This window comes from Chanodichthys erythropterus, chromosome 7 (assembly GCF_024489055.1).
Source record: "Chanodichthys erythropterus isolate Z2021 chromosome 7, ASM2448905v1, whole genome shotgun sequence".
Taxonomy (NCBI): Eukaryota; Metazoa; Chordata; class Actinopteri; order Cypriniformes; family Xenocyprididae; genus Chanodichthys; species Chanodichthys erythropterus.
This window is the reverse complement of record NC_090227.1, coordinates 28,875,005-28,901,330: the sequence shown is the minus strand read 5'-3', so window position 1 is coordinate 28,901,330 and position 26,326 is coordinate 28,875,005. Positions and strand designations below refer to the sequence as shown.

At 36.5% G+C, this 26,326-nt stretch overlaps 1 protein-coding gene across 5 annotated transcripts in view; it reads left to right on the top strand.

Annotated features, from left to right (window-relative positions):
* tspan9a (tetraspanin 9a) overlaps positions 1 to 26,277 on the top strand; it is a 241,296-nt gene extending 215,019 nt beyond the window's left edge. For all 5 annotated transcript variants that reach the window (XM_067390091.1, XM_067390090.1, XM_067390088.1 and 2 more), the window contains 4 exons: positions 10,903 to 11,004; positions 11,095 to 11,226; positions 12,534 to 12,617; positions 18,482 to 26,277. In XM_067390091.1, coding sequence (XP_067246192.1) covers positions 10,903 to 11,004; positions 11,095 to 11,226; positions 12,534 to 12,617; positions 18,482 to 18,553 — 390 coding nt within the window. In that variant the 3' untranslated portion in view covers positions 18,554 to 26,277. The remainder of the gene's footprint in view (positions 1 to 10,902; positions 11,005 to 11,094; positions 11,227 to 12,533; positions 12,618 to 18,481) is intronic.
* Positions 26,278 to 26,326: the final 49 nt, after the last annotated feature.

The following is a 26,326-nucleotide window of genomic DNA, read 5'->3' as shown; positions in this document are numbered from 1 at the left end:
CACACACACACACATAACTGAATGTGACGAGAGGAGACACTTTTTTTCACATATTAGACATACAAACAAGAGTAAATTTGTGCATATTTTTAAATAAAATATTAATTTGCAAAGAGTTTAAATGGACTGCTTCACAGCTATAAACTATTAGACCTAGAACAACTCTCACTGTTCCTATGTCTTCTTTATTTCCTGAAATCCCTTTTAATCCTTTTAATTATTTAATTTATTTAAATAAAAATTTTCAATATTAAATAAAGTATATATATATATATATATATATATATATATATATATATATATATATATATATATATATATATACACACATATACAAACGTGTGTATATATATATGTATATGTATATATATATATATATATGTATATGTATATATATATATATATATATATATATATATATATATATATATATATATATATATATATTTTTTTTTTAATAGAGAGTAATAATAATTATAGAATAATGTTACAAAGACATATATTTTAAATAATGTGTGAATGTATAAATGTCCCCAAAAAAAACTAATTTATTAAGTGTAAAATTTACAAAATTGCAAACTATCTGTAATTTTTCTAGTTTCATAGTTTAAAAGCTGTAAAGTTTCAGAAGTGATGCTTTTTGCCATCCTCGATCTTTAACTCAGCAAGAGGCTTCCCTCCTGCAGCTATGTTGGAGAAACAAAGGTATAGTAGGTCTTTACCTCACTGAGCGTACATGAACGCCATGGATTAAAGCATACACGTGGGCCCTCCAATGACCCACCATCTGACTGCAGCAGATGGCGAAGGCTAGGCACCAGATTAGAGCATCCGTCTTTACACTCATGACCTCATTCCAGCGCGTGTGCCGCAGGACAGCGGCCAAATGAAGCCATATTAGCTGGTTTGAACAGGGGGGAAGCACAGTAGCGTGATTTTTCGGATAGGCTTACAGAGACAGATGAAGAGCATTACTGCACACTTTCGCCTCCTCAGCTGTGGTTACTGTTTAATCCATAGATGACTAACAATTTTTAGCCTCTAATGTTGTGCCATTACATGAGTAAACCCGATACAATTAGGGATGCTCTAAAAACGAATAGCGACCCACATGTACAGGGGATGGGTTGAGTGTTTTTGACAGGAATTAAAACTCCAGGAAAGGTAACATTTTAAAGGTCCCCCAAACTCGTATAATAATTTAGTCGTACAAAACACTGGTCTTCATTGTGTTTCCTGTTATTTTTAAGGTGATTCTGGGAATGTAAAGCGTGTGATCTCATGTGGTAGCATTATTGTGGTTGCTTGTTTACTGGCTGATTTTGGCTCTGAATTAAACCAATCTACTCGTGTTAAACAAATCAACAAAAAATGTGCCAGTGTTAAAATGATTTACATCAGGCTTGACTATACAAACAGTCATTTTCCACTTCATGAGCTTAAGTAGCAAATATGTCTTGTAAAGTGCCTGATCGGTCAGCCAGGCTTTCTAAGGACTCCAGGCCAGGTTTCAAAGCACCTGACGGCGTGACAGTAGGTCCCATGCTGCGCGTATCTTGCCAGCTCACAGCATGGCCAGACTTTCCCTTGCTGATCAAGAGTCTGGCCCATCATCTGGGCTGGAAATTACCATCCTATGACAGGCACTTACCATCCCATGACAGGCACTTAGATCGGGAAGCTTTTATTTGTGCTAATGGAACATTATTTCAAAAGTGCAAGCGGTTGTCAATGGGATAGTTCATTGTAGAATGAAAATTCAGTCACTATTAACTAGTGCTGGGCATTGAAATGAACCAATATACTGGTTTAAATTTCACATTCAATATACCAGTGCATAGCTGAAATAAATGCTGAATCTATTCAATGGCTATGAAAAGTGCTATGTAGGCTGTATTGAGAGGGAACCTCTATTAACTGTATACCCTTCTTACTTATGGTTATTATAACTTTGTAACACAACAATAAACAAGCCACACAACTAACTTTCTTTAACATGGCAAATACCATGAGCCCTATGATTTCCGTCACACAGAAAACACAGACGGAATCACTGATTCCAGTCACAACTGGAACTTACTGTAAAAAGCTGAATGTCACAGAATTCTTGGATGAATAATTCAACAGACAGGGCTGTGCAATGAATCAAATCATGGCCATATTCTAGGATGACAATGTCAAGATTCACCAGGGTTAAAATTGTGAAAGAATGGTTCAGAGAGCATGAAGAATCATTTTCACACATGAATTGGCACCTGAAATTAAGTCCAGACCTTAATTTCATTGAAAGTCTTTGGGATGTGCTGGAGTAGACTTTACAGAGTGCTCGACTCTTGCATTGTCAATACAAGATCTTGACCAAAATTTGATGCACCTCTCGATGGAAATAACATCACAACATTTATTTCCATTGAGAGGTGCGTCATTTTTTGGTCACCATCTTGTATTGACAATGCAAGAGTCGAGCACTCTGTAAAGTCTACTCCAGCACATCCCAGAGACTTTCCATGAAATTAAGGTCTGGACTCAGAGGTGGCCATGGCCATGATGTGTCTTCCTACAAGGTTGTTTAAGAAATGAAAAGCTACACACTCCATCTTTAAGGGTTAAAAGAATTGTTGCCAAACATGAAACATGCTAGAAACATAATAATCATTGTAATAATGATCCATTCATATATTCTTAAGTATTAGCCTATTAAAATCCAAACAGCGACTTTTTTGGGGGGGCGGGCAGTGTATATACACACATGAACTCAGGCCTTTACGACAACCCGTCAAAATAAATGTTTGGTCTAACTTGAAGAAATTATGAAAGAAATATATTACCATTGCACAGCAGAATATACTTCTTAAAGTAGGACGAATAATAATACAATTTATTAAAACATTTTAGGGAATATCACACAAGCTTTCATGCATGTTTTAATTTAACTCTTTATAAAATGAAGACTTCAGATGCAAAAGCCTCTAAGTGCCATCTGAAATTTTCTTCTAAAATGAGCATTTTTATCAAGCTTGTATGTTTAGTTTCAGTAATTCCACTTTAATAGCAATTAATAGGTCCTTTTCATTGCCATTAAAGTGAAATAACTGAACATAAACAGACAAGATTAATAAAAATGCTTATTTTAGAAGAAAATTTCAGACAGCACTTAGAGGCTTTTGTATCTGAAGTCTTCAAATACAGATTGTTTTAGAGTGATAACTTTGAAAAATGACAGAAAAATGAAATGTGGAAAATTACATGCTTTCTGGAGGATAAAATCCTTGTTTTTGGTGGGGTTCCACTGGTAAAATTCGCTTTCCAGGGGCCAAATATCATGGTATTTAAAGTCGTTTCATCCTGCGGAAAACAACCCGCAGCAACAGTGTAAAAGTATACCCAAATCCACGGGAAAACTGCAGACTTGGCAACACTGGTTATCGTCCAGGGGTTCGTTCTTCGTACGTCGCTTACTCTGTTAGCTGGATCTGATTGATGACGATTTGGCACGATCTTGAATTGTTCGGTTCTTCGACACTCATCGTGGACTTGCTATCATAACAACAGGTCTGTAAGCTCAAACCTGCTCTGGAGCAGGCTTATTTCATGTAAACAGGATTAGATTGCATATTTTTAAGTGGAATTGATACATAAAATCTGTCCCAGCCACTGCTACTTTCTTACAAACGTGCCCTTATGTGAACCAGGGACAATAATAATGATTTAAAAATATTATAAAATTGTGTAGTCTAATAGAGACCGGCAGTTTTACTCGTTGAAAGATTTATTTGTGATGAAATAATTACCTAATAATTTTGGATAAAAATAAGAGTCTTGATGTAGGCTACAGTTAGTCTATGCCGTGCATGCATTAATTTGAATGGTGACGCTATGGGAGTGGGTTGATGCAGCACAGGAGATGCAGATAACTTGATCTTGATGCTTAAGAAAATTTAACTAATGCTGTCATATGACAATCTGCTTTAAAGTTAAAATTAAATTAATTGCTAATTACAACATTGAAATAAAAATGTAAAGCCTGCACAAATAGGAAATCGTGAATATAGTCTAAATAATAGGAGTCATGTAAAAACAGTGCACATTTCATCTATCTATTATAACTTTTATGTTCTCTCTCTCTTTTTTTTTTTTTTTTTTTTCTTCACTGTTTCCTTATACAAGTTGCAGAAATTTGTTGAGTTTTTTGTCAGGTGTCTTTTTTAATTATATGATGTCACTACGTTTCCATCTTGACTCCAGCCAATCATTGCATTGCTGATTGTGGTTTCGAGTATCAATACATCTGCCGTTTCGGGGAACACATGAACGTGCAGTAATCGCAGATAATTTAATCTAGATATTTTAATCCAGTCCGCAAATTCATTTGAAGAACCAAATTAGCCAGAGTTCAGTTAACGCGATTAAAATATCTGGCATCTGTCAAATCATTAGATGTATTAAGTGAGGTACGAAGAACGGACCCCGGCTTTGTATGTGAGATTACAATGAGTTTATATTCTGTGTATCCTGACAGCCACTATATATAAAGGTCCAGTCGTGAAAAGAAAAAGAAAAAAACATACACTGTGAAATGGCCAGAGTCTCAAACGAATACCATGATACAGAATGTTGATCATACTGCCCAGTACTTCTATTAAACCACTCGCATGATGTTCCAAACCCTTATTACTTTTTTCCCCTAGGGAAGAGGACTTTTAAATAATGTACAGGTCTTTCTTTTTCATATCAAACATTAAATGAGGATGCAAAAAAAGTAATGAACTATTGAGGAAAGCCAAGCAATGAATCACACCAACCTACTGTATGACTTCAGAAGACTTGGAATATAGTGTCATAAGAGTCATACAGTAAGGACCAATTTTATGTTAACAGTTTCCTTTTTTGGTTGAACTTTTGGTCAGGATTTAAAGGTGTGTGTTTGCATTCTGTAAATATCTTAAAACTTTTTTGTTGGCGTAGGCAGAGGTGATGGACAGTGAAGAATCTGCTATCTGACCTCATCTTTCTCTTCCTCTACTCTTTAGTAAACAGCAGGCTTTCCTCAACACACAAACATTGTGCTGACACTTCTCCACAAACCCAAGTCCCCAGGGCAACGATATGACAAACCTGTCTAAACCTATCCACACTCTGGAGACTCAGACACACATGAGAACAAAAAAAAAACCCACACAGTTTTCTCTGTGTATAACCATTCCCTCTTGTTTCTGTTCCCAGTTCACCCCAAGAATTGTTGGTATAGAAGATGATGTCATCCATTAGCTACATCTAACATCTGACCCTCTGGTCAAACCCTCCACATTCCCAAACAAACACTAACATCTTTACATTAACAAGTTGCCTGAGAACATAGGAAACCACCTTGAGGAATGATTACAAATCAAACACCAATAGCCGCTAGGTCATTCACACGATCCAGATGCTTGCGCTGGCTGAAATGGCTTTGGACCGTGTATCCAACTGGACAGACGTTATTTAAACAGAACCCAAGGCCAGGTATACAAACTCCTAATGAGCTGTGCATTAGCTACAAGCAGCCACAGGCCATGGGAAACATATGCTCCATTCACTTTTTGAGCACTAGTATAGTATTATTGGATTTAAAGGCTCTTGGTAATGATATGAGATGCTAATTGAGAAGTTGTAGAATTCAAAGCTCTTTAATAATACAAATTTGGCCAGAGTTGTCTAGCAGATTATTATATTCTTGTCCCAGAAAACAAATAAAATATTGATAAACAATTGGACTGCAGTTCATCCATCTGAATATTTTGCTTCTTCCTGTGTAGTGTATAATTAGATTGACAGTTCGTTCGTAACTTCCTTACAGTAACCTTTCGTTTACACTGGCACTCTTCCCATGAACTCAGTGTCTTAGAGAAGATCTAATTAACTTTATGCATAATATGATGCTCTAACAGTATGTTGCATTAGCATAGCTCATCCCTTAGGGCTTGCAAGATGGCAACTGGAGCCAGAATATGATCAGAGCACCACCTCACCAATACTTTTCATTTCAGTGACAGGATATTTATCATTGCAGATAGCGCTCGCCCCTGAGAATAGGACAGACTCCTTTTGTTGTCAGAAAAGAGAGTCTTTCCAACGTCATCCACTAGCCCTCTTTGTGTTTTTTGGATGAGAAGAAAGATTACTAGATTATTTGACATGACTGCTGCCTTTCAATGATGATGTGCTTTATAATACCCTGAAACCTTTCATGAAATATATTCACTAACATTTTGACTGATGTATTTCCATGACTTTCAGTAACTTTTCCAGAGATTTGTGATTACTGGATACATTGCTGTTTCCAGGCTATTGCTAAGGTTTTTACATTATCTTTTTGATCAAAAGCACAGTAATATTGTTAAATATTATTAAAATGTAAAATAACTGTTTTCTATTTTTAAATATTTTAAAATGTAATTTATTCCTGTGATTGCAAAGCAATTCTTTAGCCATTACTTCAGTCTTGAGTGTCATGTGATCCTTCAGAAATCATTCTAATATGCCGATTTGGTGAATATATGCTGAAACAGTTTATAAGCTGCTTTTTTTTTTTTTTTTTTTTGTGAAATAGTTTTTTTTTTTTTTTTTAAATCAGGATCCTTTGATAAATAGAAAGAACAGCATTTGTTTGTTTTTGTCAAATTAAAGGGTTTAGTTCACCCAAAAATAAAAATTCAGTCATTAATTACTCACCCTCATGTCGTTCCACACATGTAATGGTGCGTTCACAACAGATGTGAATGAAGCGTTAAGCGCGAGTGATTTACATGTTAAGTCAATGCAAAGATGCGAATAGTCATCCTGCGGCACGTGAATGAGGCGCCGCAGATTGGGCGTTTTGGGCGAATCGCGCAAGTTGAAAAATCTGAACTTTGGCGAAAATTCGCAGAAATCCAATACAACAATGTAGGACAAAATCATTGTCGCTGTAAGATGCATCTTCATACTTTTATAGATACAGAAATAAAAATGATCTTGCTTGGAAGAAAGTGAGTGAGGAGGTCGGACAATCTGAGAAGTTGTAAAAAACGGTCTTTACTCAATTTGAGCTATAGGCTATATAAATATTGAGACTACAAGCTAACTAAAGCCAGCAAATTGAGCTTATTCGCTGTATTTTACAACTACTTTACCGCTGACGAGTTGTGTATTTATTCAGAGGAAGTGTGTGGAAGAGTCTGGGACACATATTTAAAGGAGAGGGAGAGCCCCTCTCATGACGCAAATTTGCGTTTGTTGTGAAGTGAATTTCACGTGCGAATGAAGCGAATGTCACACGTGAATGAAGCGAGTAAACTCAAAATGTTCAAGCGTCCAACTACGCGCAAATAGTGAGATTTATTCGCGCAAGTCACGTCTGGTGTGAACGCCCCATAAGACCTTTGTTCTTCTGCAGAACACAAATTAAGACATTTTTGATAAAATCCGATGGCTCAGTGAGGCCTGCATTGCCAGCAAGACAATTAACACATTCAGATGGCCAGAAAGCTACTAAAGATGTATTTTAAACAGTTCATGTGACTACAGAGGTTCAAACTTAATGTTATGAAGCGATGAGAATACTTTTTGTGCGCCAAAAAAAACAAAATAACAAGTTTTTTATTATGAAGCTCAAACTGTCAAAGTCACGTTATTTCAGAAAACGAGGCTTCGTTACGTGATAAGTGTTTTGAAATTTCAATGGTTCACCACTGGGGCTGAGGCGTGACTTCGGCAGTTTAATACACGCTCTGAAACACTGATTCAAAACAAAAGATTCATGAAGCTTTGAAGCAGTGTTTTGAAATCGCCCATCACTAGATATTGTTGAATAAAGTCATTATTTTGTTTTTTGGGTGCATCAAAAGTATTCCTGTCACTTCATAACATTAAGGTTGAACCACTGTAGTCACATGAACTGTTATGTCTTTAGTAGCTTTCTGGGCATCTGAAAGTTAATTATCTTGCTGGCAATGGAGGCATCGGATTTTATCAAAAATATTACGTGTGTGGAACGACAAGAGGGTGAGTAATATATGACAGAATTTTCATTTTTTGTTGAACTAACCCTTTAAATGTCTTTTCTGTCACTTTTGATCAATTTAATGCATCTTTGCTGAAGAACGTTATTGATTTCTTTAAAAAAAATCTAAGTGACCTGTGAAGTACTTTTGAAGTATTTACACTACTACTTTGTCTTATTTTTATGACCTGATACTATACATTGTGCCTTTTCATTGCACTGTGAGAAAATTAATAAATAAATAAAGTAAAAAAAATCTATTTTCTAGGAACCCCATCGCAGCTCATGGCATTAGGGAGGCTTAGTCGGACATGTAACATCCCTCCATTAGACATGCTATTTTGCAGTTTGAACTGGATGAACAGAATTGCATGATTTTTTTTTCAGGCACAAGCTGATTAAGAATTTATTAGAAGTCTGAGCCTAATTGTAATTGGACCGTGTGGAATATGGGAGTCTCATGTGCTGGATAATTGGGATGTTTTACTTTAGGTATGAAAGAACAGCCATTACCAAACAGTTGTGATCATCATGTGTTCCAAGCAGGATGTGAAAGGAGTGATGTCACAGTGTTCTCTGATGGAGTTGAGAGTGTGCTTTGATGTATTCTTGTATAATGAGACTCCTCGGACTCAAGATGTTTCCGTAGAGGAGAATGATGGTGCTTATTCACCTTTCGTTTTATTCTCCATTCTGAAACGTGGCTACTCACACAGTGTACCCACCAGGAAAAATGTCTGGCACTAATGAGTGTACACTCCAGTGAGAGACATATGCCTTATAGCAGCTTTTTAATATCTTGCCTTGACTTAGCGTTATTGCTGCAGTTGTGCATCATTTGCTGAATTTATTTCATCATGGCATCACTGGAATGAATGACAAAAAAAAAAAAAAAATCACATGAAAGGGTCTCCAGAGAACATTTTAGCCCAATTTTTCTACATACATTTGAAAGATCATCAGAATTAAAATTTAATACTCTTAATTAATTAATTTCCCTCAGCATTTAAAGATGTTTCACAGCATGGATGTTTCAGTTTGCTTTATTATTAGTGGTATTTGCTAAGGCAAGCATTACTATTACTTATCCTTGAACCTCGGCCCACACCTTTACATTTAAACTACATTTATGCAATTAGCAATCACTTTTATCCAAAACGTGCATTTCAAATTTATTTATATATTTTTATTATTTATTATTTGTTTAATTTTTTAACCATGTGTGTTCCCTGGAACATGAATTATACCTTAAAGGGATAGTTCACCCAAAAATAAAAATAATGTCATCATTTACTCACCCTCAAGATGTTCCAAACCTACACATTTCTTTCTTCTGCTGGACATAAAAGAACATATTTTGAAGAATATGGGGAACCAAACAGTTGACGCGCCCCAAGTATGGAAAAAAATATATACGATGGAAGTCAATGGGGCCAGTCAACTGTTTGGTTACTGACATTCTTTAGAATATCTTCTTTTGTGCTCAGCAGAAGAAAGAGATTCATACAGGTTTGAAACAAATTGAGGGTCAGTAAATGAAGACAGAATTTTCAGTTTTGGGTGAACTATCCCTTTAAATTTTGTGGCTTATTGAGTAGAGCTGTGATGTTACTGTCATGATTTCTGCCTGGTAGATGATAAAATGGGCAAAAACAACAGATTTGCATCGATGAAGGGTCCCAAATCATATCTAGGAATACTTTGGAATCTACTTTTTTGGGATAGTAAGCAACCACACACAACATCCTAGCATCATGCACAGGCACCGGTCACATTTTCTTTAGAAGTTCAGAGTCTTTCAGAAGTGAGCAGAACGGGGAGTGTTAAATACAACAGCAATACAAACTGTGACAATAAATCATGTTAAAGCAGTAAGTGCAGATATTATCTCTGTATATCTTATTTATAGCGCTGTGTGAGAGACTATCTTTCACTGAAATATGCCTGAAATTCCAGACTATGGTGTTTTCTTTTTCTCTTGGGTGAAACGATGTTAATCTGGCTTGTGTCTATATCAGGACCACCGCTCTGTCAAACTGTAATCACCCTGCACTTCCGTCGCTCCGGGCCAGAGTGCACTGAACCACTAATGTGAGATCGTACACCTCATTAAAACTGCCAGCGAAATATTTATCTACCACAGCCGAGGGGGAAATGATAGTGATTCCAGAGTGGCGTATATGAGTATGTTGTTCTCCAGCATCAACGATGGCATGCTTTTTTACGCTCTATTCTCTATGCCATCAATTAATGATGCTAATTACGTTAATTTGACACATAGTCAAGAACCCAATGGAAGATCTTAAATAAATAGATGCTCCTTATTAGGGTAGACAAGCAGATAATATTTCACTCAGGACTTGAATATTGTTTTTCATTTTTTGCAATCTGTTTGCCTCGCATTGCTGATATTTATGCGTATGTACATTTATCCATCCAAACCACTTGAATGAATATATATGCAAGCTTTCAAACTATGCAATTACTTGAATTTATAATCATGTATTCAGTTAAAAAAAATTAGGAATTAGACATGAAAGATGCAATGCATTATGATTAATACAAATTATGTAGAAATATGAATGATATAATACAATTTAATCATAGCGTGCACATGTGTGCGTATGTTTGTGTGTGATTAATTTTATTAATTTATGAATAACTAGTTCAAAAGTTATGAATAATTAGATATGAATGACTTCATACAATAGTTAATGATTAATACTATATATATATATATATATATATATATATATATATAAATTAAATATCATTATTTTTATTACGTTGTTATAATTTTAGTGGTCTTGCTGAAATATTGGTACAATCAAGATGAGATTTGTGATTGACTATAACTGAACTTTTCCTTCTGCTGTTCACAGGTCAGTGAGAATGCAAAGCAGGACCTGAAAGATGGTCTTGCGCTCTACAACACAGACAACAACATTGGACTGAGAAACGCCTGGAATATCATCCAAGCTGAGGTACTCTTTGTGAAGTTGTGATCATGTTGAAAATTTTCTCTAATGTACACAGCAATATCTGGAACTTAATGTATCGTTGTCCCCCGACAGTGGAAGTGTTGTGGAGTAACCGGGTACACAGATTGGCACGAGGCTCTGAAAGAAAAGGTGGTGCCCGACCGCTGCTGTCAAGAGCATTATCAGGAGTGTGGCCGCAACTCCACCAACATGTTCTGGACACGGGTGAGTGGACACCTGCACTTAAACCAATGACAAATGTTGCCATAATTCCTCAGATCTTTAATTGCCTTGACATGTGAAGTGAACTATACTTGTACTGCATTTCAAATGTACGACTTTCAATTTTAATCATCCTCATTTTGAATACATTTGGACTGTTAATCTTATATTCATTAAAGAACATTTCTGAATCAAGACAGGATAAAAGAAAAGACTGGAGGTAATAAAAAAAAAAAGGATTTCTTTTTTCTGTCCTTGAAAAGAGTTATTATTAATAAATGAAAGGCGATAAAAGCCATAGACATCTCTGTTGGTAGGAGCTCTAAGTGCGTCTGTAAAGTACAAGAGTCGTGTATCTTTATGTATTTCTTCTCATTTTTGGACTCTAGATGCGTTTGTCTTCCCCTATGGGAGTTGATTTAATTCACAAAAACTGATTTTAATGTTTAAATCAGATTGTTGGGGGGGCAGTGGTTTCTTGAGGGAATATTTTTGTGCCTTTGACAGAGCTGTTGTGTACATCAGTAGCTGATGTTACATGTCAGACTGTCTTATCTGCAGCTTTTAGTAACCTCAGAGGTACTAACGGAGTGTGTGCTTGAGACGAGACAATTCCATTTAGTGAATTTTTTAATGTTCTTTTCAAATGCATTGTTTTCATTAAAATAGAACGAGCATGTTTGTGAAATTGCCACAAAAGAAAATTTTGAATGTCCCGATTTCCAGTCCGTTGCCTTGTAGGGAGCGAAATTACACACAACCACAAGCCGTTTAATTGTTAAATTTATCTTCATCCGCAGAAGTTAAACAGCTAGCCAACATAAATTGTTTTAAATTCATAGAACAAGAGGAATTAGACACAAGAATTGTGACATGAGGCTGTTTGCACAGGAGTTCTGCCATATCTGAAGGTATTACAGTATATTGTATGACCACCACAGTTTTCGGTTGTGCTGGAAATGGATTTCCTTTTCAGTACGTTAGTTTGACAAGCAGCCCACAACACCGCCAACTCAAAGCTGTTTTGTCTTTTTTTTTTTTCGCATAGCCACCATACAGTATATCGCTGAATATGCTTTTTCTATTCTTTTTTTTTTTTAGTCACTGCGCGTTGAAAATGCAGCCGCAGCAGTCGCTCGCTCGCTCATGCATGCACTCAAATGAATTCCACTGCTGCTGGAGTTCAGCTCATTTTCTCTAGATCAGAATTAACAACTAGCAAATTACAAAGTGAAACATACACAATCTGTTTGTATTAGTGCATTCGCCCAGAAGGTAAATCGCATCTCATGACTTTTCCTGCCTTCCAGGGCTGCTACGAGAAAGTTGAAGAGTGGCTTGAAGATAATAAGCACCTACTCGGAACCATCGGCATGTGTATCTTGGTAGTTCAGGTAAGATTATGTGTGCTGGTGTGTTTTGCCATCACTCAGTGTGTCAGATGCGATGGTGATAATGAGCGTGCCTGTCTTTTCTGGTTCTGCTGAAACGGTGAAGCACATGTATGGAGCACCACAGTCAGCACAGGAGAGAATAGGTGAACCGATCATTAGGGCTTGCTGATAGGCGAATATATAGAAAGTGAAAGTCTGACGGTCCCGGATGATGTCTTGCCTTGGTTCATTATAGCCCTAGAAAGAGCATGAATTCAGTGGTCTAATGTGTACATTCTGCAGAAGTGCCTTGCATTAATGTCAAACTGAAGATTTTTCTTGGAACTAGGCCGAGACATATTAAGTATAGTCCAAACTCCTGATTCAACAGCTTGCTTGACTTCATACTTTGGCATCTTTGCCACTTTTAAAGTTAACAAACTGAATTTGAGTGCATCTCTTCATCGTTTTACATGACCGTCAAAAGTTTGGTTTACTGTCATTTAATGCAAGGCAGAATACAAAATGTTGGATTAGCCAAGATGGTCTCTGGGTTAATCCACGAGTTCTCGTAAACCCATGGTCTGTAATTAGCTGTGGTTTATTGAGGATAATAGCACACAGGGGTCTTTACTATGTACTTTTCTCAGTATGTACTAAGAAGTGACCTCAAGCTTGTAAGCAAACACTTGCCACCTAATCCTCCTCACGGGCTGAGCTGGGGCGAAAGTCACAAGTGATTTACTTAGATCTCATCCAGCAAAAGCCAGCCAAATCTGGTTTTTAGTCGCTAAACTGTGTGCTCTGTAAGTGCTTTGTTGTTTTAAATTATTAGTGGGCCTTCTTATGTAATACTTAGTGTAGGGATTTGAACAAACCTCAAAGAACCGTGGTACTTTCATATATTTCATTGCGCTGTTAGATTACTATTCATGTCCAATGAAATACCATTCAAAAGTTTTGGATAAGTATTTTTTTATGGAAATTAAAACTTTTATTTAGCAAGGATGCATTAAATTGATAAAAAAGACAGTAAAGACATATAGTGTTGCAAAAGATTTATGTTTCAAAATGCTGTTTTGTTTTGTTTTTTTTTTATAAACTTTCTATTCATCAAAGAATCCTGTGGAAAAATGTATCACATTGATATTTCAACATGTTTCAGCATTGATAATAAAAATAAATGTTTCTTTACCACATTTTATATTAATATAAACAGGGTTTCTGCGGGTCTGAAAAGGCTCTTAAAAAGTTTTAGTTCACTCTTACACAAATCAAGGCATTAAAAATGTCTTAAATCAAAGCAGAACGTCTTAAATTCATAAAGTCATTACATTAAAAGTTGCATACATTGCAAAAAAAATCTATAACTTTCTCAGTGGTTTTTGTCCTGTTTTCCAATACAAATTTCTAAACTACTTTAAATCAAGATACAATTACTTGATGCAAATTTAAAGCTGCAGTCTTTAACTTTTTTTGGTTAAAAATGATCCAAAATAAATTTTTGAGCAAGTACATAACCAGCCAGTGTTCATAACTATCTCCTTAGCTTAGCCTTTGGGGTGTGACGAGCTCACGAGATGAGACACGAGATTGACTTCACGAGAACGAGAAGAGATTTTTACACTATTATGAAATACATGATTAGAAAAATAATCTGCAGGTGTATTTGAAATGTTTTAACTAATCATCTTGTAATTAATGTCATTTCAGTTCTACTTTCTGAGTGTGAATTATCATATGCAGTAAAAGACAACAATATTCAAGCACTGTAAAACATTTTGCCACAAACTGGCTTCTCTCCTTCTTCAGACTTTACTGTACATGATTTATGAGCTTCTACAACTTTTACAACCTCCTAACTGAACTCCTTTCCACAAACTGATCATAGAAATAGAGTACTGTATAAATAAAAATGGTAAAACTTTACAATAAGGTCTCATTAATTAACATTAATATATTAACCAACATGAACAATGAGCAATATCTTTGCTACAGTATTTACTAATCTTTGTTAATGTTAGTTAAACATAAAAATAGTCATTCATGGTTAGTTCAGGATAGTGCGTTAAGTAATGTTAAAAAATACAACTTTTGATTTTAACAATGTATTAGTAAATGTTGAAATTAACATTAACTAAAATGGTGTATAAGTATTGTTCTTCCTTAGTTCATGTAAAGTTAACTAACGTTAACTAATGAATACTTATTTTAAAGTGTTACCATACAAATAAATGGTGTAAAAAAAGTGTAATCAATAAGTGCAACTATAATCAAAACATTCTCTCAATATTCAAAGTGCAAATAGAGACTAATTTTTTCTTTAAGCATGATACAGAGCTGATAGATGCTTACAACTACACTGCCCAGCCTAAGATAGCTTTCATATTGGAAGATATTTGCATGCATCAGGGAGCCGCTTTCAAATGCGGGGTAGTGACATCGCGTTTGAATACGCACTCGCGTTTACTTTCACTTTTGCGATCGCGCGTACTCTGTTAATATGGAGCGGCAGCGACCGTTATCCAACTGAATTAAATGTTTTTTTTTTTATTTATATAAAAAGCAAAATGACAGTGGAGGCGTAATGTTAACGTAGCGGTGGGATATTCTTTCCTAATTTCACCCTCACACTATCACGAGACTGCTTTTCACCTAATATCGTGAGATCGCAGGATGCTGCTGGTAGCGGATCGTTTATAGCCTTTTCTCACAGCAGCTGCAATAATTAAACTTATCATTTTGATGGCAGATTGTAATCCAGAAAGGTCTAAATGACAATCTTCAGTGACAACTGAAGATTCAGCCGTGGTCAAAAATCAAAAGACTTCGGACTGCGGAGAAGAAATTGAAATCTACGCTAATCAAAATCACAGTCACACAATGCTTATGATGTTAACATTAACAATTTAAGAACAAAGTATAACAATTTAATCGACATTGGCAGCGCAATTTATTTTAGGCCCAATACTTTTTCCCTCAGTTGGTCAGAACAAAAGTGGCAGACATGTTACTTACATGTTAAGATGACATTTTCCATTGATGTGATTCCGAAGTACAGTATCCACACTGGTATGGTGACTGACAGCAAACATTAGATTGATCCGCGCCGAGGAGTTGTGCCGATGCACTTAAAGATAATAATTCCGCATATAACTGCAATTGCAGGTTTCAAACAGAGATGGCAAAAGTTATGGATAGCAGCTTTAAAATGAAGTTTCGAAAAATTTAACAAGAACAAATATCTGTCAATGAGTTATGAAAACATCCCTTTGAATTAAGTTGATTTTTCTGATCCCATTAGCAGATATTTGTTCTTGTTTTAATCATAAACTCAATTTTGATCAATTTCACAGAAAACAAGACTTCATATTTTGTCATATTTTTGTAGCTCCAGTAAAAGCATCTTGATTTAAGAATCTTTAGACATTTGGACTTGAAAACAAACTGGAAGACAAAAAAAATACCGCCATGTGATCAGAAGATACACAGTAAAAGTTATTTCCATATTCTAATATTTGGGAGCAGAGGTATTCAAGCTACTTCTCTGTAAAATGAATTAATGGATATCTGTTGGAAGTTGTATTTTCAAACTTTGAAGTGTTGTTAATACAGCTCATTGTGTTTCTCCATAGACATTTACATTTAGAGAACAGATTGACAAATTGTGTTCCCTTCAATTTATTCCTTAAATTTACTTTACTTGGTCTTAAAAAGGTCTTTAAAAAGTATTATTTCATAATATTACTGTTTTTACTGTAATTTTTGATCACATGGATGCGGTATAAACCCCAAAGCAAGTTAGAATACCATGGTAGTACCATGTTACACTGTCCAAAAAGCTTTATAATACCATGGTACTCCATTAGTGTTCTCATAAAAACACATGGATTCTGAAAGGACTCATTTCCCTACGGGTTTCGAACACAGTGCATCTCTGGTTGTCAGACACTGCTGAGGCCTAGACTTCTCCACCAGTCTCACACTGAAGTCTGTGCGAGAGTCTGCCAAGATTTACTGTTCAGTGTCTGTGGGAATTCGTAGTGTAAAGAAGAAGCGATGCAATACCTTTAAAGTTCAAAGACGTGAGAGAATCAGATTTAATCCGCACTCCGAGTCTGTTGGCGCTTCCTGCTTCTGATAAAAACTGTGCTGTTCTGCAGCTTTAAGATAATGATTGTGGAATGTCGACCACCGCTGTGCATTTGATGTATCAGGATAGATCTAAAAATGAACTTCAAAGAGTCAGTATATTTGCAACACATTTCCATTTACCTACATGACAGTATGTGTCTTCAAAAAACTTGTTTTTTTTTTCTACAAGATGACGTCAATTTTTTTCAAGTCTCTCTGTAAAAAGGTCTGTCAACATTTGTTTGGTTGTTTGCAGTTGCCAAATTGCTAAAAATCAATTATAATATAAAGAAATTAACAATAAATAAAATAAAACCAAAAAAAATAAATAAATCAATGGCTAATCATCTACTGTAATGATGAAATTAAAAATAAACAACTGACAAATGACAAAACTATAATGAAATAAAAAGTAAAACAAGAAATGTGTGTGCTGGCAAAAATATCAGTTTACAATAAGGTTACATTTGTTAAAGGGTTAGTTCACCCAAAAATGAATATTCTGTCATTAATTACTCACCCTCATGTCGTTCCAAACCCGTGAGACTTTCGTTAATCTTCAGAACATAAATGGAGATCCTTCTGATGAAATCCGAGAGCTTGCATAGACAGCTACGCAATTGAAACTTTGATGCTTAAAAAAGTTCATTAAAAGATCATAGAACTAATCCATATGAATTGAGCGGTTTAGTCCAAATTTTCTGAAGAGACACGATCACTTTATATGATGAACAGATTGAATTTAGAAGCTCAACAGAAACTAGACGTGTGAGAACAAACGTCTTGCGGAAGCTCAAACGTGCTGCGTAACACACGAGAATGAACCTCATTGGTTCTAGCACGCGTCAAGCAAACATGATTGAGCTTCTGTCTACCACAACTGATGTGTGCGTTGAAGAATGTTTATATGTAAATAAAAGCCTAAATTCAATCTGTTTATTATATAAACCGATCGTGTCTCTTCAGAAAATTTGTACTAAATTGCTTGATTAATGTGGATTAGTTTTACGTTTTCTTTCTGAACTTTTTGAAGCATTGTCTAGTAGTCCTATAGCTGTCTATGGAGGGACAGATCGCTCAGATTTCATCAAAAAGATCTTTGTTTGTGTTCCGAAGATGAACGAAAGACTTGCGGATTTAGAGCGACATGAGGGTGAGTAATTAATGACAGAATTTTCCATAGGGAGCAATGACATTTCCTCTCTCAAGATCCATAAAGGTACTAAAAACATATTTAAATCGGTTAATGTGAGTTCAGTGGTTCAATATTAATATTAATATTATAAAGCGACGAGAATATTTTTGGTGCGCCACAAAAAAACAAATAATGACTTATATAATGATGGCCAGTTTCAAAATACTGCTTCAGGAAGCTTCGGAGCATGTTTTTAGTACCCTTATGGATCTTGAGAGAGGAAATGTCATTGCTCCCTATGCAGGCCTCACGGAGCCATCGGATTTCAACAAAAATATCTTAATTTGTGTTCCAAAGATGAACAAAGGTCTTACAGGTGTGGAACGGCATGAGGGTAAGTAATAAATGACAGAAATTTCATTTTTGGGTGAACTAACCCTTTAACTATATTTTATAAACGCTTTATTTCGTATATAGGACATTTACTCCTTGGTTTCTCTAAGTGTTTGATTAGGCGCACATGCACTTTTTGTCTCCATTCAGCCAAGCCGTCTGTTTGCTGACATATAGCTCATGTGTGTCATTAACCTTTACATTTGGATTTTTGTCATTTCAGCTCTTGGGAATGGCCTTTTCCATGACACTGTTCCATCAGATCCACAGAAGCGGGAAGAAGTATGATGCCTAACAAGGCCGTGTATCAAGGGAGGAGACCTGGTGCTTTATGGGACAGACTCTGGAGGAGAGCTCCTCCTCTTGTATCTAACTTCCACCACTGGCCAGCCCCTCTTCCCATTATTCCCCACCTTACACCTTACCATCCTGTATAGACTTCAGTCATGGTCTGTCTCTTTTCCACTTTTTCTCCCCCGTCTGCTCATCTGCCAAAGAGACCTGGGGACAGAGAGGAACCAGAGAGGACCAACTCTTGGCCAGCATCCTCCCCATGAGGCCTCTGACTTTCTCCATCTCCTCTAGAACCTTTATTTTACGCTTGAACTAACTAACGTTTGCAAGAAGGAGAATAATGATGACAAACTGCGTGGCTTCACTAATCCGTAAATTCTTAAGCCCAACACACAGAGCGATGAGAAGACATCAGACTGGAAACCTTTGGGGTGGGATGAATTTGAAAAGCGTCGCTCATTATCACCTCCATCTACAGTGTAAATGACAAACAGCTCCATTTTAGCATGATGCAGTTTTGTACGAGACAGAAATCTTTGTCATTTCGGCTCAAGACTTTTTTTGTTCGTTTTTTTATAAGTGACTTTGCCCCAACCCCATAAATGTCATTGTTTTTGCACCTAATGATTGGAAGGAGGCGGTACAAGTATTCTGACTTCAGCGAGGTATGACCAGGAATCTGAGTTTGTCTGTGTGTGTTGCTACACAAGCTTGTTCTTGTGTTTAAAGGTTTGTGATTTGAGGATGCATTGAAACGCGTCGAAAGTTTCACCCTGATGAGAACCATTACAACCTAATGTCAGTATAATACATCAAATAGGGACTGTTTTACCATATACAGACTGTCTGATTACCCAGCTGCCCACATACAAGCAAAAACATCCTGTTTGTTAACCACTAAAAGGTCATTTTAACTGAACTGCTACTAAAAATCTGTAGCATTGACAATGAAGTGCAGTTATTATAGAATAAAAGGTGGAAGGTTACAAGTAGACCAAGCATTAGTAAAAGGCAGAGCTTTGTGAGTTTGACCATTTTTTTGCTTAATGAATCCAAGTCTGTACTCCAAAGAATGTTGAGACAGAGCCTAATAGCGCAGATTCCACCTTGTTTATGTTTGCACATTTCCCTAGGACAGTAGCTTTTACATTTTTGGCAGAGGTTAAGAGTTAGTTCAACCAAAAATGAAAATCTGTCGTCATTTACTCACCCTCATGTTCTCCAAGCCTGCAGGACTTTTAGTTTTTGGAACTTCAAAAGGAAACAGTTTGAAGAATGTTTTGCTGCTCTTTTCTATACAACGAGAGCAGATGCTTTCGAATAGAGTTGTCAAAAGGACTGATTTCGGTACCAATCGGTACCTCTGCGAACTGGTCCGTGATAGACGCCTGCTTTCAGACACTCCCGTGTGTATCTGTGTAAGCTCTTGGTGAAGAGCGTCATTGATGACCATTTACAACGTTTTTGAAGCGTTGATCATTGAAGCCAATCACAGACATATCTGATGAGCGTGTGAACACAATTGCCAGTCAGAGGCGTTTATGAATCCGCTCAACAGCGCTCAAAGCGTCACATTTTTTAAATTTCACTTGGTACTTTTGACAACTCACTTTTGAACTCTAAAAATGAGGGGGAAATATGATAAAAGTAGTGCATATGACTAGTGCTAGTGCTCTTTTCCTCAACAGTTGGATTCAGTAAATTTGGAATATACGGTAACACTTTATTTTACAGTGTCATTGTTACATATGTCACATACGGCCAGCAGCCATATCACCCTGTAGCCCAAGACTGGTTGCCCATTGAAACTAAGCAGGGCTGAGCCTGGTTAGTACCTGGATGGGAGATCTCCTGGTAAAACTAGGTTGCTGCTGGAAGAGGTGTTAGTGAGGCCAGCAGGGGGTGCTCAACCTGTGGTCTGTGTGGGTCCTGACTCCCCAGTATAGTGAAAAAGCACTGTCCTTCAGAGGAGACCGAGGTCCTGACTCTCTGTGGTCATTTAAAAATCCCAGGATGTCTTTCAAAAAGAGTAGGGGTGTAACCCCGACATCCTGGCCAAATTTGCCCATTGGCCTCTGACCATCATGGCCTTCTAATCATCCCATACACTGATTGTGTTCATCTCTCTATCTCCTCTCCACCAATAAGCTGGTGTGTGGTGGGCGTTCTGGTGCAATATGGTTGCCGTCGCATCATCCAGGTGCATGATGCCCATTTGTGGTGGTTGAGGAGATTCCCCCTTCAATATATAAAGCGCTTTGAGTGTCCAGAAAAGCGCTATATAAATCTAAGGAATTAATTACATGTAGTTACTATTGTAATATCTATAAATTATGCATAATTACATGCAAATAACCCTAAACCAAACCAAACCCTAATTCTAAACCTATAGTAAGTACAGTTAAGTAGTTACTTAATATTACTCAGTACTTAAAATGTATAATTACAGTGTAACAAAGACATCTTAAAATAGTGTAACCGAATATACTGTATATTCCAGGCTTTCTGTATCCAGACAGCCCTCCACCAGATCTCATTCGTGCATATGCATATCCAAATATGGTGCATAAAGATGCATTTCATCAGGTTTGATGTAAACCTTGAGTTTCTCAAGAAATGCAACTTATTGCAACACAAAAACTTGTAATATGCTAATACGGAGGGCAAGATGGATTAAACGTGGTCATTTATAGAACTTTGTGATTGATGGGCGTTCTAATTCTGCAGAAATCTTCTGACCTTTCTGACGAGTTCTGAGCCAGATAATTACTTAAATTGGTGGTCTGTTCTCCTTTTGTGTCCCACGGAAGAAAATCACAGGGTACAGAATGACATGAGCTGACAGAAATTTCCTTTTTGAATGAACTATTTCTTTCAAGTTAGAAGCTTCAGGTCTACTACTATAAGGCTAACCCAACAGAACATATTGTCAGTACTGCTTCCTTGCAAGATATGACAAGTATTAAAGTTAAATCACACACTGTGTGGAGCCAAAAAGAAAGAGAACCATATACAAACACAGTTGTAGTGTTAGTTAGACTGTAATCCTCCAAACTATAATTCATCTTGAGAAAGAGCGTCTGCAGTGTTTCTGTTTCTGCACACCTCAGCTTTATGGCCTGTGCTATTTTTCTGTCTCTCTCGGCTCTTTTCTGTCTCCATCTGTCTTTTAGTTTCGAGAATCAGGCTGGAATGGTTACATTCCTGCTAAATGAAGTGATAATGCTTCTGTATCACATTGCCTAAAGGGACTTGGTTCAAAGGAAATGCATCTTGACAATGAAGTTTTGAAGTGAAAGTGTGTTTACCAGCAGACCGTTTTTAGGGTTTAAAAATCACTAAGCAGTAGATCGGGCATGATGATGGCTGCGAGACATCCAGAGTGGGGTTACTGTCACTGGCTATCACTGAGACTACATGACCTCCCTTAAGAGCTTGGCCATGTGCGCATTGTTTGTGTGACCGAGTGGGACGTAATAGAGCACTCAAGATTGAGAGAAAAATAATAACACCTCTCATCCCATCAAACACTCACTGATACACAATCTATGTTTACTGTATTTTAGAAAGATTGCTTTCCGTAAAACAGTTGGGACCAGAAGCGACAGCTACTTCTAACGTTCATCCTCTGTTGAAATGGAGGGGAAAGAGTGCTTCTGCTCAGGATGAGTGTAGAAACTCTGTCACTGTACACACTGCTGCTATAAGAGCCATCTGTGCTTATTACGATAATGGAGAAGGTGAAAGACTGAGAAACTGCAGACTGAACCTCACTCACTTCTCTGCCTGGAAGCATTTAAAGTCAACATGAAACTAAAATTGACCCCATTTACTTTTTTTTTCTTCTTTTTTATGGCTTTGTTATCCATATATTATTATCTATTGTTATATATTATCTTTTAGGCAAGGGGATATTATAATTATATATACATCTAAACTTTTCAGGTTACTGTGGTTGGTAATGCAGCCATTCTTAAATCTTAATAGTAAAAATATTAATTCAATGTTGGTTAAAGCTGCAGTCCATAACCTTTTTTGGTTAAAAATGATCCAAAATCAGTTTTTGAGCAAGTATATAACCAGCCAGTGTTCAAAACTACCTCCTTACCTTAGCCCGATTCAAAACGGTGAGCTTGTAATAACGTTTTATAATTCAGGTACGACATGAAAAAGGAGCTAGTAGGCTATATCGCATGTGTGGATGCTGCAGGTGATGGATCATTTATAGCCTTTTTTTTCACAGCAGCTGGAATAATTAAACATCATTTTGATGGCGGATTGTATGGTATGACGAATTAACATTAGAGATTAGACTGTACAGAAATAAAAAATCTACAGGTCACACTAATACAAGCTAAATACACGTAGTTACGCGATGCTGATGTTGTTAACATTAACAATTCGAGAACAAAGTATAACAATAATAATAATTTGCATGGTGTGATGTGATATGAGTTCAGTGATCGTTAGATTTCATCACCAGTGGTAGCGCGATTTATTATAATGCTGGCAGATTTGTTACTTGTTCAGGTGTCATTTTCCAGTGAAAATACTACAATCTGTGATTCCGATTCGACCTGTGATTCAGAGCGGTGACTGACAGCCACACATTCTCCTCAAAACATTAGATTTTATCCGTGCTGAGGAGCCGTGCCGGTGCACAACCCACGTAAAGATGATAATTCCGCAAATAACTGCAGGTTTCGAACAGAGATGGCGACAAACAGGCAAAACTTAAAGGTACAATATGTAAAATTTTTGCAGTAAAATATCCAAAAACCACTAGGCTAGTGTTATATATTTTGTCCAGCTGATTACTAACAATATCTCTAATGTTTTCAACTACTTGTAAATCATGAGAAAATTCCCATTCTAAACAGTGACACGGGGCAGTGCAGTCGCCTGTCAATGACGTCAGTTACCTTTGTTACCGCCTTTACTGACGTAGAAACCACATGACAACAGTGCCGTGGACAAATGCGGAAATAGTGTCTAGCGTCCAGCAAACCACTAGCTTGCTTCAAGCAGTTCCTTATTTACTTCTTGCACGTTTTATGGTGGATTGTGTTACTTATTTATGGAACATAATTACTGTTTACCATCTGCCGCTGGTTCTGTCGACAAGGACAGCTCCCGTAAACTCATGACCGGAAAAGCGGAAGCGACGCTGGCGGCTGTGTCATAATAAAAGTCCCGCTGCTCATGAGGCGTGTGTTGATCAATCGCTCCAGCTCCTCGTTCAGCTCCCGCAACAATCAGTCCTGCTCTGCTTCATACTACAGTAACGTTAATAATCGCATCCACGAACATGAGTTCTTCCAGACTCCAATCCCTATTCTTTTGCACCGTCCGTTGAGTTAGAGACCACATGTCCCAAGTTTCCGCTCTAAAACTTGGCGTCATCAAACTACGCCTTTGTTTTGAATAGGCTTCTAGCGACCTCTAGCGGAAAAAAATCACAAATTGTACCTTTTAACGGCTGCAGCTTTAACTAATAAAGGTTATAAATATTGATATATTTGTATTATTGTTGGGATATGTCAAGACAGAACATTCAGGTTTAGCTCCATCCTGGTATGCAAAGAAACAGTCAATTCCATATGGATAAAGTATTAGTCCCAATGTACATTCATTTTAGTCAAAGAACATATTGTTTTACTAGTAGACATGTCACATTATAGATGTAAAATGGATTATCAAGGGTGTTTCATGTTGGCTTTAAGGGATATGTGTTATTTATGAGGCATTTGTATCTGGAGGACTGAAATCTACAGCATTTTCCAATCAGTGCCGCATGTTCACCATCACTAGCAAATAGAAACAATACAAGCAAATTATCTAATATGCAAGTTTGGCTCCAGTGGGCCACAGTCAACATTATTATCATCATAAATGAAAATGTTTTTGTGTTATGCCTGGTGGTCTGGCTTCAATCCCATTTTTGCTTCAAGAACACCGTGGTGTTAGTCAATACTAGCTTTGATTAGGTCTGCACTGATGCGCGCCATCTGCTCAGTGTACTATCTCTAACCCCACCACGCTAAACTTCATGATGTGCCCCGACACTCTTATCTGACTGATTTACAAACTTTGGCCACAAAATTGCATCCTGTGAACCAATCCCACATTTAAGCTTTCCGAGGTTAGGAATTGTTTGAGTTTGGAAAGATTTTTTGGTCCTTGTGTCGGCGTTTTTTTTTTTTTTTTTGAAAGATGTCTTCAAACCCATCTCCTTTCTCTTCTTTTACAAAAAAAAAAAAAAGTATATACCCACGTATATACAATACCCATTTTTTCCTTTATATTTTTCCACTGTTATAGGCTACATTGTGTATTTAAATCTGAAATTGTCAGATGTTGAGTTATTAGTGTTGAATGACAACCAACAGCAGTTTGGCATTAGCAATTTTCATTTTTACTTTTTTGTGTGTGTGTGTGTCTGTTTTGAAATGCATTTGTGTCAAGCTTAATGCGTGTAAACATTTCAGTACAGATCATCTCATAAACCGTTGCAAATGTGTTTGACATCTGGGGCATATCTGTTTAATATGCAATGAAAATATTGCTATTTGCTAACTGTCTAAATGTGTCTGTCACATATCTAAAGGTGCAAGAGAATCTCAGTGCTTGATACTCCAACACAAGGGTTGTAATGTCATTTTAGTTATTTTTTTGTACATTGTTTGTTTTATGTTGTTTTTGTATCATATTCTCGTCACTTATCAAGTTTAAGGGTGTGCTAAGCATTAATTGATAACATTTTTGCATTATATATATAAACCTTTAGTTTTTCTAAATGTTTTTTTTTTTTTTTTTTTTTTTGCCTCTCCTGTTGCCACATTAGAATTAATTTATGTTGGATTTTCATAATAAAACAGATATGTGTGGATACTATCATACAGCACATGCAAATTCACATTATAGTTTCTAGCCATTGTAAAGCAGAACTTTTCATTGCTGTTAATGAAGTTCATTAACTGTTAATTGCCCAATACTAAGGAATTATCTGCAAGGCATGGTCTCTCTCTCTATCATATCATATAAAGAAGATTGCAAAATTCATATCTCCAGAACATCTAAGAACATTCTTGCACACCCGTGCCATCTGATTGTATATTTTGGGATATTTTTTCAACAGTCGTTGAAACTAATTTTGTACCCATTCAATGTGTTTTTTTTTTTTTCTTTAGTTTTTGTACCTATTAATTCAAGAACCTAAGTTGTAGATCTGGATTACATGTTGGCATTTGTCGGTATATTGAATTGTGATATTTTAATCAACAGTGTTGCAGGGACAGGGAAGCTTTTTATTGGTGATCTAAATGACCACAGTACAACTAAAATAATTATTGAACTTTTTTCTCCCATTAACAGACACTGCCATAAAATGATCTAATAATCTGGTCTGTTTTTTTTTTTTTTTTTTTTATAAAGGTGGGGGATCTAAAAAATAATTCAGTTCTAATCACTGTCATATCTGTATTTTTGTACTGCCATTCTAACCACCACCAGTAAACTGCATATACAAGCTGTAGAAACGTATGCTCTTGAGTGACGTGTTTAATGTAGTCCTGGTGAGTGGCAGTTATCAGATATCTTGTGAACCCAGATTTGTCCTGTGGAGTATTTTGCTACATGTAAAGCACTATAAATATATTAGGTGGTGCACTAAATTGCATTCTTTAAATTCTACTATTTTTAAATAAAGGAAAGTGTGTTGCCAAACCCCTGTGAGAATGTTGTTTATTGTCTTTTGTTATTGGCTTGACTTTTT